This window comes from Bos indicus x Bos taurus, chromosome 6, assembly GCF_003369695.1.
Source record: "Bos indicus x Bos taurus breed Angus x Brahman F1 hybrid chromosome 6, Bos_hybrid_MaternalHap_v2.0, whole genome shotgun sequence".
Lineage (NCBI taxonomy): Eukaryota > Metazoa > Chordata > Mammalia > Artiodactyla > Bovidae > Bos > Bos indicus x Bos taurus.
The window spans coordinates 22,096,395-22,111,760 of NC_040081.1; the positions used below are offsets into that span (position 1 = coordinate 22,096,395).

Here is a 15,366-nt window from a genome sequence, read left to right on the forward strand (position 1 = left end):
CTTCTGTTAATTCAAAGACATCATCAGAGTGAAAATGCAAGCCACAGAGACTATATAAATGGGTATTTATATATTCAAGAAAAGATCCATTCTAGACTACATGAAGAGTTCCCAACAAATCAGTTAGAAAAAGTCAACCAATTCACTTTTTAAGTGGATTAAGTGAGTTAAATAGATACTTTACTAAGGAAGATATTTAAATGGCCAATAAATATATGAAATATGTTGGTCATCAAGAAAATGTAACAAATCCGCAATGCAGTATCACCAGAATAACTAAAAGAGACAGATGATACCAGAGTTAACGAGGATTTGAATAATACTCAAGAGTATTTGGTTCAAATTCCAGCTATGCCACTTGCTAGCTGTGTGACTTTGGGAAAATTACTTAACTTTCCTGGGTCTCAGTTTTCACATCTGTAAAATAAGGATAATAATAGTAAATAATTCATAGAGTTATGAGAATCGAATGAGATGATTCATGTTAAATGTTTAGCACAGTCCAGCTTGTGTCAGCTGTTATCTTTTAATCCTCACAATAACCAATAAATTAAGCAATATTATACCATTATTTTACAGATAAGGAAATTGAGGCCTAGGGAAATAAATCACTTCTATCTCAGCTCCAAATTTCTTGCTTTGCATATGACCTATCAGTTCTACTTTTGATAAATATTTAAAGAGTATTGAATAATTGGGCTTCCCTTGTGGCTCAGCTGGTAAAGAATCTGCCTGCAGTATGGGAGACCTGGGTTTGATCCCTGGGTTGGGAAGATCCCCTGGAGAAGGGAAAGGTTACCCACTCCAGTATTCTGGTCTGGAGAATTCCATGGACTATATAGTGCATGGGGTCGCAAAGAGTCGGACACGACTGAGCGTGACTTTCACCATAAACACCATTGAGTAATTGCCAGGCACAAATATTGCTTTAAAAATACCAAGTTTCTGTTATAGCTTCTAACCTGTACATTTATTATTCAGACTCCTTATCTAGGTTTTAAAGTTCTAATGTTTGCTCCCCTGGATCCCAGGTCCTGCTATCCTAATCATGTGGGTGCATGCGTGGTAAGTCACTTCAGTTGTATCCAACTCCTTATAACCCTATGGACTGCAGCCTGCCAGGCTCCTTTGTCCTTGGGATTCTCCAGGCAAGAGTACTGGAGTAGATTGCAATTTTCTTATCCAGGGGATCTTCCTGACCCAGGGATCAAACCCGAGTCTCTTATGTCTCCTGAATTGGCAGGCAGATTCTTTACCACTGGTGCCACCAGTGGGAAAGTAAAAAAATGTTAGTCACTCAACTGTGTCTGATTCTTTGTGACCCCATGGACAGTAGCCCACCAGGTTCCTCTGTCCATGGAATTCTCCAGGCAAGAATACTGGAGTGGGTAGCCAGTCTCTTTACAGGGGATCTTCCTGACTCAGGGACTAAATCCGGGTCTCCTGCTTTGCAGGCAGATTCTTTACCATCTGAGCCACCAAGTAAGCCCAGTGCCACCTGGGAAGCGCAGTCCTAATGATGACATAGTTGCAGATCTTAAAATATGCTCCCTGGTCTCTTGATATGATTCTTGATGTATCGTTGTATGATTCTTGATGTTATATTTGTGTGTTCCTAGTCCATCTGCCTAGTTATAACTAAGAGTGTCGCCTCATTCAGGTCACAGTTGAAATGTCCCCTTGATCAGTGTAACATCATGCTGGTTTATTTTCTTCAGTATTAAATTGCAGTCTGAAAATACTATTTTTCCCTTACCCTCTATAGAATATAAGCTCCATGAGAGCAGAAACCTATATTCCTGTTTTGTTTTGCTGCTTTAACCTTCAGAGTCCAGAAGAGTAACATTCAGAAATTATTAAGTGGGTGAACTTTGTGCCCTGACCTAATGACTTATGTGCACTGGAGCTCAAATATTTTAATGGTGCTAATCCTCAGCCAAAGAATTTTTGGAAAATTCTTCAAGAGATGGAAATACCAGACCACCTGACCTGCCTCTTGAGAAATCTGTATGCAGGTCAGGAAGCAACAGTTAGAACTGGACATGGAACAAACAGACTGGTTCCAAATAGGAAAAGGAGTACATCAAGGCTGTACACTGTCACCCTGCTTATTTAACTTATATGCAGAGTACATCATGAGAAACGCTGGGCTGGAAGAAGCACAAGCTGGAATCAAGATTGCTGGGAGAAATATCAATAACCTCAGATATGCAAATGACACCACTCTTATGTCAGAAAGCGAAGAAGAACTCAAGAGCCTCTTGATAAAAATGAAAGAGGAGAGTGAAAAAGTGGCTTACAGCTCAACATTCAGAAAACTAAGATCATGGCATCTGGTCCCATCACTTCATGGGAAATAGATGGGGAAACAGTGGAAACAGTATCAGACTTTATTTTGGGGGGCTCCAAAATCACTGCAAATGGTGATTGCAGACATGATATTAAAAGACGCTTACTCCTTGGAAGAAAAGTTGTGACCAACCTAGACAGCATATTAAAAAGCAGAGACATTACTTTGCCAAAAAAGGTCCATCTAGTCAGGGTTGTGGTTTTTCCAGTAGTCATGTTTGGATGTGAGAGTTGGACTGTAAAGAAAGCTGAGCACCAATGAAGTGATGCTTTTGAACTACGGTGTTGTAGAAGACTTTTGAGAGTTCCTTGGACTGCAAGGAAATCCAACCAGTCCATCCTAAAGGAAATCAGTCCTGAATATTCATTGGAAGACTGATGCTGAAGCTGAAGCTGAAACTCCAATACTTTGGCCGCCTGATGCGAAGAACTGACTCATTTGAAAAGACCCTGATGCTGGCAGAGATTGAAAGCAGGAGGAGAAGGGGACAACAAAGGATGAGATGGTTGGATGGCATCACCGACTCAATGGACATGAGTTTGAGTAAACCCTGGGAGTTGGTGATGGACAGGGAGGCCTGTGTGCTGCAGTCCATGGGATCGCAAAGATTTGGACACAACTGAGCAACTGAACTGAACTGAACCCTCAGCCTATCCCTTCAGAACTTGACCCAGCTTAGGTGACTGACCCACATTTCTTGATCACAGAGCTTACGAACACTCAGATTTTGGTCTAACAGCTAATGACAGGTAGTCAGTCTAATAATTTTGATATTCCCTTAAAATGAAATTCTACTTTAAAAGGACTTAGAGATCTAATTTGTTTCATCATATTTTTAAAATAAATGTTATTTTCTGTTTTAGTGTCATAAATTCAGTTATGATTCCTTACAGGATTTTATTTTTTTTAATTGAAAGATAATTGCTTTACAATGTTGTGTTGGTTTCTGCTGTATAACAACATAAATGAGCCATAATTATACATATATCCCCATCCTCTTAAGCCTCCCTTCCCCTCTTTAAGGATTTTAAACACTAATATTTTGCTTTATTAAAGTGAGAATATATGTAAGCACTCAGCATATGGTCTACTCAGATGTTAATGTTCCATTTCATTAAAAACTTTCATTATTAAAATTCAGGGCTTCCCAGGTGGCACTAGTGGTAAAGAACCTGCCCACTAATGCATAAGACATAAGAAACAAGGGTTCAATCCCTGGGTCAGGAAGATTCCCTGGAGGAGGACATGGCAACCCATTCCAGTGTTCATGCCTGGAGAATCCCATGGACAGAGGAGCCTGGTGGGCTATGGTCCATAGGGTTGCTGTAAGAACCCAGCATATGGTTTGCTGCTGCTAAGTCACTTCAGTCGTGTCCGACTCTGTGCGACCCCATAGACGGCAGCCCACCAGACTCCCCTGTCCCCAGGCTTCTCCAGGCAAGAACACTGGAATGGGTTAGTATATGGTTTACTCAGATGTTAATGTTCCGTTTCATTAAAAACTTTCATTATTAAAATTGTTTGCCCTTAAAAAATAGATACTTGAAACACATTCTTATCAAGTACTTAAAATTAAAACTTGAAATCTTTAATTTTGTCCTCAACAGTAACTCAAGAATTGAAAGATATTTTTAAGGCAAATATACTCTCCCTCAAAGAAGCAAAGATCACAGAGAAGGTAGAAACAACAGATGTTTTCAAATAAGCTTTTCCAGAAATAATTCTTCCCTTGATGTGGTTCTAGTTCACTCTTTTTTTTCCTAGTTCATTCTTATTCAAAATAAAAGCTATTTTATTTTGTTTAAATGTTGGACCTACAGACCTTTCTAATGGACCACATATAAAGACATTATTCTGATAGATGTAGGTTTTAAGTTTAAATCTTTTTGCAGGAGTTGACTGAGTAGAGTAAATCGATTATGGAAATTATCTCAAACGTACTAGTTCAGTGCATGAAATGAAGAACTGAGTTTTCTAATACATGCCTTTAAGATATGGCCCAGGATTATGAGCTACTGAGAAGTATTAAATTTTTTGTGTTACGATTTTTAAAACTCATGCACATGACTTTGGTTAATAACTTTAAACATAACTATTTGGACTATTTAGATTATTCAGATATCTGACTTGACTGTGATAAAACTTTATGGTAACAAATTAATCCCACTTAACCATGTTTGTTTTCAAATGGACTTAGAGTATTTTTCTTTTTTCTTTCAAATTACTTTTAAATATTAGCATGTACACTGAAGAACCACAAAATGAACACTTGGAGGATGAAAATGTCCAGTCATCTACAACTCCTGAGGTAAAGGCTTAAAACTATATTGTAACATATGACGTAAAAACCTATCTAACATTCAAATTTCTTTTTAAAGTTAATAAGTTTTTTCATATATTTGGTTTAAAAATGAGAAGTGGTCATTTAAAAATAACTAGTTTTAATAGGCCCTATTAAGAAAAGGAATGAAAACATGATAAAAGGTGACTGTAGATTATTTTGGAACTAAAGCAGATTTTAGAAATAATAGAAATTTGACTTATTATTTCTTGCCATGTCCAGAATAAACTTAGTAGAGTATAAGAGGTAAAGAAAAATGTAAATTAATTAAAATGTTCTGCTGTACATTTGAAGAGACCCAGGTTTTCATATTTGCAAGTGTATAGAGTAAGTCATTAGAGTAAGTCATTAGACCAACTTTTGTTGGTCTTATTTTACTAAATAATAATTGGTCACAATTAGAATTATAAATTGTTTACTTTTAAAATAGGGGTTTCTACAGCTTTTAAGAGTCAAAAAAAGTCCTTTTTAAAAATATTTAAAATACTCACCATTGATTTTAATTACTTTTATCTATAAAGACTTCAAAATCACTGCAGATGTTGATTGCAGTCATGAAATTAAAAGACGCTTACTCCTTGGAAGGAAAGTTATGACCAACCTAGATAACATGTTCAAAAGCAGAGACATTACTTTGCCAACAAAGGTCCGTCTAGTCAAGGCTATGGTTTTTCCTGTGGTCATGTATGGATGTGAGAGTTGGACTGTGAAGAAGGCGGAGCGCCGAAGAATTGATGATTTTGAACTGTGGTGTTGGAGAAGACTCTTGAGAGTCCCTTGGACTGCAAGGAGATCCAACCAGTCCATTAGAAGGAGATCAGCCCTGGGGTTTCTTTGGAAGGACTGATGCTGAAGCTGAAACTCTAATACTTTGGCTACCTCATGCGAAGAGTTGACTCATTGGAAAAGACTCTGATGCTGGGAGGGATTGGGGGCAGGAGGAGAAGGGGATGACAGAGGATGAGATGGCTGGATGGCATCACTGACTCGATGGATATGAGTTTGAGTGAACTCCGGGAGTTGATGATGGACAGGGAGGCCTGGCGTGCTGTGATTCATGGGGTTGCAAAGAGTCAGACATGACTGAATGACTGAACTTAACTGATAAAGACTTCATTCTAATCTATGTAAATTTATTATAAATTCTGAAATAAGAAAATTTAAAATAATATGGTTCTACTGGACAGACTTCCAGAAAATGATTTCTACATCAGAACTCCAATAGATTAGTTGTGATCCAGTTTAAATAACTTTGATACGTTCCTTCTAGCTAATTTATGGAACAATTTCCTCTTTGTCCACTTATTTCTTGTAAATAGGGCTGCTCATCTAATTTTCCATGTTCACAATAATAATGTGAATTTAGTTATGAGATTTGGTGTTTTCTTACACTCATAAAATTGTATGAAAGTATATTTCTTTTTAATTTATTTATTTATTTTAGTTGGAGGCTAATTACTTTACAATATTGTGGTGGTTTTTGCCATACATTCACATGAATCAGCTGTGAGTGTACATGTGTTCCCCATCCTGAACCCCCCTCCCACCTCCCTCCTCATCCCATCCCTCAGGGTCATCCCAGCCTGAGCACCAGCCCTGAGCACCCTGCATTGAAACTGGACTGGCAATCTATTTCACGTATGATAATATACATGTTTCAATGCTATTCTCTCAAATCATCCCACCCTCACCTAGAAAGATGGTAGTCATGAACCTATATGTGAGACAGCAAAAGAGACACAGATGTAAAGAACAGACTTTTGGACTCTGAGGGGGAAAGTATATTTCTTAAGAAGCTTTTTTGTTTTACTTCAGATCCTCAAAGCTACCAGTGCTAATGAACATGAAGAAACTAAGGAAACCATCTTGCCAGAAACAGAGGAAACAAAACCACAGATGGAAAAGAAGGGCTCTTGTCCTCCACAAGGAACACTGAATAAAGCTATTACAAATGGTATGTGAAATAAGAAATGTGAATGGATAGAAAATGAGAAATGTGGATTTGATAAATATTAGAAGAGCGAAAGTCACTTAGTCGTGTCCAACTCTTGGCGACCCCATGGACTGTAGCCTGCCAGGCTCCTCTGTCCATGGGGATTCTCCAGGCAAGAATACTGGAATGGGTTGCCATTTCCTTCTCCAATAAGCCACCAAAGCCGCTGCTTAATCTATACACTCCAAATCACACGAGCAGCTCATATTTATAAGCAATATGTGGACAAAGAGGAAATAGTTCCTTGAATGTGTCAAATATAATAACTGCTTAACAGATCTATATTTTAGTATTTGTCATGACTGTTGATGTCAAATTTTGGAAATTAGAAACAATAGATTTTTATTTAAAACCTACTTTTGACATTTAGTTTTAAGGTAGCTAGAAGGAACATTATACTTCTGGCAATATTAATGTTCTTATTAAACTTAAGCCCCAAATTTTCAAACAGCTGTTGCCTTTAAAAGTTGTATAAAACTTAGCTTCCCTACTAAAATTTTAGAACATTTCATTGTCACCAAATATTTATAAAAGGTTAATATCGCAGATACTTTCAGTTTCTGGTCCAACATCATCACTCTATCCTAACAACAAATAAAGAGCTGAACAAATTGAAAATTCAACAAATCAACACTTCTTAGTTCCATCCAAGAACTGAGGTCACAGGGCAAATCACTGCCCCCCAAATTAGGGATAGTCAGATTGATACAGATAGGAGGAGCAAAAATGTGTTTAGAATCAAACCCCATACCCGCCAGAAACACTCAGAGGGCTCAGACAAACCTTGTGCACACCAGGACCCAGAGACCCCACAGAGACTGAGACAGAACTGTGTGTCAGTGTCTCCTGTGGAGGTACAGGTCAAAAGTGGACTGCTGCAGGGGCTCTGGATGCAGCAGACCTGGGTATGGCATAAGCCCCCTTGGAGGAGGTCGCCATTAACCCCACCACAGAGCCACCAGAACTTACATAGGACTGGGAAACAAACTCTTGGTGCGCACAAACAGAACCATGTGTGCTCCAGGACCCAGGAGAAATGAGCAGTGACCCCACAAGAGACTAACCCAGACTTGCCCATGAGTATCCAGGAGTCTCTGGTTGTGGCGTGGGTCGGCGGTGGCCTGCTGCAGGGCTGGGGGCACTGAGTATAGCAGTGCATGCATGGGACCTTTTGAAGGAAGTCGCCATTATCTTCATTACCTCCATCATAGTTTGAAAGTGAAAGTGAAGTCGCTCAGTCATGTCTGACTCTTTGTGACCCCATGGACTGTAGCCTACCAGGCTCCTCCATCCATGGAATTTTCCAGGCAAGAGTACTGGAGTGGGTTGCCATTTCCTTCTCCAGGGGATCTTCCTTACCCAAGGATCAAACCTGGGTCTCCCGCATTGCAGGCAGATGCTTTACCATCTGAGCCACCAGGGAAGCCACCATGGTTTGGCCTCTGGTAAATAACAGAGAGGGAACACAGGCCCACCCATCAATAGAAAATTGGATTAAAGATTTACTGAACTTGGCCCCATCCATCAGGACAAGACCCAGCTTCCCCCTCAGTCAGTCTCTCCCATCTGGAAGCTTCCATAGCCTCTTATCCTTCTCTATCAGAGGGCAGACAGAATGAAAACCACAGTCACAGGAAACTAACCAATCTGATCACATGGACCACAGCCTTGTCTAACTCAGTGAAACTATGAGCCATGTGGTGTAGGGCCACCCAAGATGGATGGGTCATGGTGGAGAGCTCTGACAAAACATGGTCCACTGGAGAAGGAAGTGGCAAACCACTTCAGTATTCTTGCCTTGAGAACCCCTTGAACAGTATGAAAAGGCAAAAAGATAGGACACTGAAAGATGAACTCCCTAGGTCAGTACATGCCCAGTATGCTACTGGAGATCAGTGGAGAAATAACTCCAGAAAGAATGAAGAGACGGAGCCAAAGCAAAAACACCACCCAGTTGTGGATGTGACTAGTGATGGAAATAAAGTCTGATGCTGTAAAGAGCAATATTGCATAGGAACCTGGAATGTTAGGTCCATGAATCAAGGCAAACTGGAAGTGGTCCAACAGGAGATGGCAAGAGTGAACATCAACATTTCAGGAATCAGCAAACTAAAATGGACTGGAATGGGTGACTTTAACTCAGATGACCATTGTATCTACTACTGTGGGCAAGAATTCCTTAGAAGAAATGGAGTAGCCATCATGGTCAACAAAAGAGTCTGGAATGCAGTACTTGGATGCATTTCAAAAACAACAGAATGATTTGTGTTCGTCTTCAAGGCAAACCATTCAATATCACAGTAATCCAAGTCTATGCCCCAACCAGTAATGCTGAAGAAGCTGAAGTTGAATGGTTCTATGATAACCTCCAAGACCTTCTAGAACTAATACCCCCAAAAAGATGTCCTTTTCATTATAGGAGACTGGAATACAAAAGTATGAAGTCAAGAATTACCTGGAGTAACAGGCAAATTTGGCCTTGGAGTACAGAATGAAGCAGGGCAAAGGCTAATAGAGTTTTGCCAAGAAAATGCACTGGTCATAGCAAACACCCTTTTCCAACAACACAAGAGAAAACTCTACACATGGACATCACCAGATGGTCAGTACCAAAATCAGATTGATTATGTTCTTTGCAGCCAAAGATGGAGAAGTTCTACACAGCAAAAACAAGACCAGGAGCCGACTGTGGCTCAGATCATGAACTCCTTACTGGCAAATTCAGACCTAAACTGAAGAAAGTAGGGAAAACCACTGGACCATTCAGGTATGACCTAAATCAAATCCCTTATAATTATACAGTGGAAGTGAGAAATAGATCCAAGGGATTAGATCTGATAGACAGAGTGCCTGAAGAACTATGGAGAGAGGTTCATGACATTGTACAGGAGGCAGGCATCAAGACCATCCCTAAGGAAAAGAAATGCAAAAAAGGCAAAATGGCTGTCTGAGGAGGCCTTATAAATAGCTCTGAATAGAAGAGAAGCGAAAGGCAAAGGAGAAAATGAAAGATATATGCATTTGAATGCAGCGTTCCAAAGAATAGCAAGGAGAGATAAGAAAGCCTTCCTCTGTGATCAGTGCAAAGAAATAGAGGAAAACAATAGCATGGGAAAGTCTAGAGATCTCTTCAAGAAAACTACAAATACCAAGGGAACATTTCATGCAAAGATGGGCACAATAAAGGACAGAAATGGTATGGACCTAACAGAAGCAGAAGATATTAAGAAGAGGTGGCAAGAATACACAGAAGAACTGTACAAAAAAGATCTTCACAACCCAGATAAAAAGAGTCGGACATGACTGAGGAACTGAACTGAACTGAGATTGATACAGAGAATCATAGTTTAACAGAGGAGAAACCTCTCTAGCTGAGGGTAGGAAAACATAAAATGTAATTAACAAATTAGCTGGAGGCTCAATGTGGGCAAGTCTGAGAGTTAATGACTCCAAGGGTAGCCCTGTTGTGGTGTTGGGGGGATATTCTTATGTGAGTTTTACCTTGAAGATCTTTCTGTCAAAGGGAGAGAAAAAGTAACTACTTTCAGCAACAGAGCATTCTGTGCTTAACAAGAACTGCCCTCAGAGAAATTATTTTATCAGAGTACCACCTCTAGGGACTTTTATTAGCCTAACCAACTGAGAAGAAAAATACCCAACTTCAGCCCTTTCTAGCCATCCCACACAACCTAAGGGGATGAGAAAAGAAAAAAAAACAACCCTGAGGAGCACTTGTGAAATTTCTAGCTCAGGAGGCACAGGCTCACTAAAAGACTGAGGCCTAATCACAGGACTAGAGAACTCTTCTTCTTCCCCTACAACTAACCACCACGTTACCACAGGTCCTTTTATACAGGACATCATGTTCCCCTTTAAACAAAAATATATAGCATGTATTAAAAAGCACAGAACACAGTTGGAAGAGACAGAGAAACCATCAGAACCAGACCCAGATATGCTAAGGGTGTTGGCATTATCAGACCATGAATTTAAAACAACTCTGACTGATACACTAAGGGCTCCAATGGAAAGGTAGACAACATGTAAGTAAAGATGGGCAATACAAACAGAGAGATGGGAATTCTAAGAATCAAAACAGAAATGCTAGAAACTAAAAACACTTAACAGAAATGAATGCCTTCGATGGGTTCTTTAGGAGATTATACACAGCTGAGGAAAGAATTGCTGTGCTTCGGATTTGTCAGTGGAAACTTTCAAAACTGGTAAGCAGAGAAAAAATTGGGGAAAAAAATACAAATATCCAAGAACGATGGCACAACTACAAAAGTTGTGACATATGGGTAATAGGAATGCCAGAAAGAAAACAACAGAAGAGATATATAAAGTAATAATGACTGAGAATTTTCTCCAAATTAATGTCAAATAGCAAACCATAGACCCAGGAAGCTTGAGTACATGAAGCAGAATAAGTTATTTTAAAAAAAACTTCAAACACTATACTTAACTGTGTAGTATACTCAAACTGGAGAAAATGAAAGATAAAGAAAACATCTTGAAAGAAGTTAGAGGAAAAAATACCTTACCCATAGAGAAACAAAGGTAAAAGTTACATCTAGTTTATTCTCAGAAACTATGTAAGCAAAAAGTGAAATATTTAAAGTGTTGAGACAAAACACACATACACACCAACTGTATTCTATGAAATTATCCTTCAAAAGTGAGAGAGAAATAAAGGCATTCTCAGATTAACAAAATTGAGAGAATTTGTTGCCAGTATACCTGCCTTGCAAAAGTTTTAAAAGTTTTTCAGAGAGAAGGAAATGATATAGGTCAGAAACTCAGATGTACAAAAGTAGTATTCACAGCATTTTCACCAGGAGTAGTTTCCATCTTAAGAACCAACCCCAACCCCCACCCCCACCCCCCGCTTTTTTTTTTTTTTTTTTTTTTTTTGCTCATTCATAAGGAGCAACTCCTCATCTGTTCAAGTTTTATCAGGAAATTGTAGCAATTCCTTCACATCTTCAGGCTCCACTTCTAGCTCTCTTGCTATTTCTACTACATCTGCAGTCTTTCCCCACTAAAGTCTTGAACCCCTCAAAGTCATCCATTTAAAGCTATAATCAACTTCGAAACTCCTGTGAATGTTAATATGTTGACCTTTTCCAGTGAATCATCAATGTTCTTAATGGCATCTAGAATGGTGAATCCTTTTTAGGAGTAGAAGCTTTTCAATTTACTTTGCCCAGATCCATCAGAGAAATCACTATCAATGGCATCAATAAAATGTGTTTCTTAAATAAGACTTGAAAAGAGAAATTACTCCTTGATACATGAGCTGCAGAATAGATGTTGTGTTAGCAGGCATGAATATATTGTATCTCTCCAACTGAGCTCTTGGGTGACTATTTGCATCATCAATGGGCAGTATTATTTTGAAATCTTTTCTGAGCAGTTGGTCTTAACAGGGGGCTTAAAATGTTGAGTAAACAAAAAAATGTTGTAAACAAATGTACTGTCATCCAGGCCTTGTTGTTCAGGATTAGATTTAGCATTATTCTTAACGGCCCTAGGACTTTGGGAATGGTAAATGAAAATTGGCTTCAACTTAAGGTCACCAGCTGCATTAGCCCTTAAGTTCCTCCTGTCCTTTGAAGTCAGGTATTGACTTCTCTGTAACCATGAAAGTGCTAGATGGTGTCTTCTTCCAATAGAAGACTGTTTTATCTGCACTGTAAATCTGTTGTTTCATTTAGTCATTGTCATTTAATTATTTTAGCTCAATAGTCTGCATAACTTGCAGCAGCCTCTGTATCAGCATTACCTTGCACTCTGATGTGATGGACATGGTGTCTTTCCTTAAAACTCATGAACAAACCTCTACTAGCTTCAAAATTTTCTTCTGCAGCTTTCTCATCTCTTTCAGCTTTCATAGACTTGGAAAGAGATAGGGTCTTGCTCTATTAGGTTTTGGTTTATGGGAATGTTGTGGCTTGTTTGAGGGCTCCCAGGTGGCACCGTGGTAAAGAATCTGCCTGCCAGTGCAGGAGGCACAAGAGACACAGTTTTGATTCCTGGGTCAGGAAGACCCCCTGGAGTAGAAAATGGCAACAGCTGCAGTATTCTTGCCTGGAAAATTCCATGGACAGAGGAGCCTGGCGGGCTACAGTCCATGGGGCTGCAAAGAGTCAGACAGGACTAAGAACAGACACACACACACATGGCTGGCTGGTTTCATCTTCTATCCAGACCACTAAAACTTTCTCCACATAAGCAACAAGGTTGTTTAATTTCCTTATCATTGGCATGTTTGCTGGAGTAGCACTTTTAATTTCCTTCAAGAACCTTTCCTTTGCATTTAGAACTTGGATAACTGGTAAAAGAGGCCCATCATGGGCCTTCATGGGTTAGGCTTTCAACGTGCCTTTCTCTCTAACTTTTGATTTAAAATGGGAGACCTGTGACTCTTCCTTTCACTTGAGTACTTGGAGATTACTGTAGAGTAATCTCTAACTTTTGTAATCTCTCTAACTTTTGATTTAAAATGGGAGACCTGTGACTCTTCCTTTCACTCGAGTACTTGGAGATTACTGTAGAGTAATTAATTGGCCTAATTTCAGTAATGTTGTGTCTCAGAATAGGGAGGCTCAAGAAGCCCCACATTCTGGGACATACAATGCACCTTAATAAACTTAAAAGATAAAAATCATACAATGTATGCTCTCAGACCACAGTAGACTTAAAGTATAATTTGTTAACAGAAAGGCAGATGGAAAATCCCCAAATACTTGGAGATTAACCAATAACATGTGTTCTAAACAACACAAGAGTCAAAAAAGAAAGGAGACATTTCTGAATATTTTGAGCTAAATTACAGTGAAGCTATAACTTACCAAAGTTTGTGGGATACACTGAAAACAGTGCTAAGAGGGAAAAGAATAGCATTTAATGCATATATTAGAAAAGAAGAAAAATCTAAAAATCCATCTAAGCTTCCACCTTGTTGCTGTTTAGTTGCTAAGTCGTGTCCGACTCTGCGACCCCATGGATTGTAACCCATCAGGCTCTTCTGTCCATGGGATTTCCCAGGCAGGAATACTGGAGTGGGTTGCCATTTCCTTCTCCAGGGTATCTTCCCAATCCAGGGATCAAACCCCGCATGTCCTGCATTGGTAGGCAGGTTCTTTACCACTGAGCCACCAGAGAATCAAGCCTCCACCTTAGGAAAGTAGAAAAAGAAGCAAAATAAATTCAAGTTAAGCAAAAGAGAAGAAATAATAAAAATTAAAGAAGGTATCAATACAATTGAAAACAAGAAATAGAGAAAATCAATGAAACAAAAAGCTTGTTCTTTGAAAAGATCAGTAAAACTGATTGCCTTTCACTAGGCCAAGAAAAAAGAAAGTGAGTGAAGGCATTCAGTTGTGTCCGACTCTTTGCGACCCCATGGACTGTAGCCTACCAGGCTCCCCTGTCCATGGGATTTTCCAGGCAAGAATACTGGAGTGGGTTGCCATTTCCTTCTCCAAAGAAAAAAGAAAGCACAATCACTAATAGCAGAGAAATGGAACATCACTATAGATCCTATGGGCATTGAAAGGTTAATAAAGGAATACTACAGACAACTTTGTGTCCACAAATCTGATAATTTAGAAGAAGTGGACCAGTGCCTTGAAGGACTCGTTTGCCAAAATGCACACAAAAAGAAATAGGTAATTGGAATAAGACTATGTCAGTTAAAGAAATTGAATCAATGATTAATAACCTCCCCAAACAGTAAGGATCAGGCTCAGATGATTTCACTGGTGAATTCTACTGAACATTTAAGGAAGAAATTATACCTATTTTCTACAGTCTTTTCCAGAATATAGAAGCAGAGGGAAGCTTGCCAACTCATGAGTCTAGCAGTACTCTCCTACCAAAACCAAAGACATTACAGGGAAAAAAAACAAACACAAAACTATAGACCAGTACCTCTGATGAACATAGATGCAGAAATTCTCAGTGATGTAATTCTCTATTAACAAATAGAGCTCAACAACATATAAAAGGAATTATGCTTCACAACCATGTGGGATTTATCATAGGTATGCAAGTTTGGCTCACATTTGAAAATAATTTAATGTAATCCATCACATCAAAAAGATAAAGAAGAAAAATCATGATCATATCAATAGATGTGGGAAAAGCATTTGACAAAATCCAGCATTCATTCATGATAAAAACTTTCAACAAATTACAGAGGAGAACTTCCTCAATTTGACAAAGAACATCAACTAAAAATCTACAGCTGCCATCATAATTAATCTTGAGAAAACAGCTTTCCCTGCAAGAATGTCCTCTCACCACTCCTTTTCAATATTGTATTGGAAGTCCTAGCTAATACAATAAGACAAGAAAAGCGTTAAAAGGGTATACAAGGCATACAGATTGGGAAAGAAGAAATAAAACAGCCTTTGTTCACAGATGCCATGATCGTCTGTGTAGAAAATCCAAAGAATCAAGGGAAGAAAACTCCTGTAACAACTAAATAGTGAGTGTAATAAGATTGCAGGATACAGGGTTAATATGCCAAATTCAGGGGTTTTTTTCCTAATTACAATGATCAAATGGAATTTGAAGTGAAAAACATACCACCGTTTACACTAGTACTCCCCAAAATGAAACACCTTCATATAATCTAACAAAATGTGTATAATAGCTACATGAGGAAAACTGCAG

The 15,366-nt window shown here is 38.9% G+C and overlaps 1 protein-coding gene across 3 annotated transcripts in view; it reads left to right on the forward strand.

Moving 5' to 3' along the window:
* Positions 1-15,366, forward strand: part of SLC9B1 (solute carrier family 9 member B1) — an 84,573-nt gene that overhangs the window by 34,838 nt on the left and 34,369 nt on the right. For 2 of the 3 annotated variants that reach the window (XM_027543944.1, XM_027543945.1), the window contains exons 2-3: positions 4,589-4,658; positions 6,507-6,645. In XM_027543944.1, the coding sequence (XP_027399745.1) occupies positions 4,590-4,658; positions 6,507-6,645 (208 nt within the window). In that variant the 5' untranslated portion in view covers position 4,589. The remainder of the gene's footprint in view (positions 1-4,588; positions 4,659-6,506; positions 6,646-15,366) is intronic. The other variant, XM_027543946.1, reaches the window with a different exon arrangement.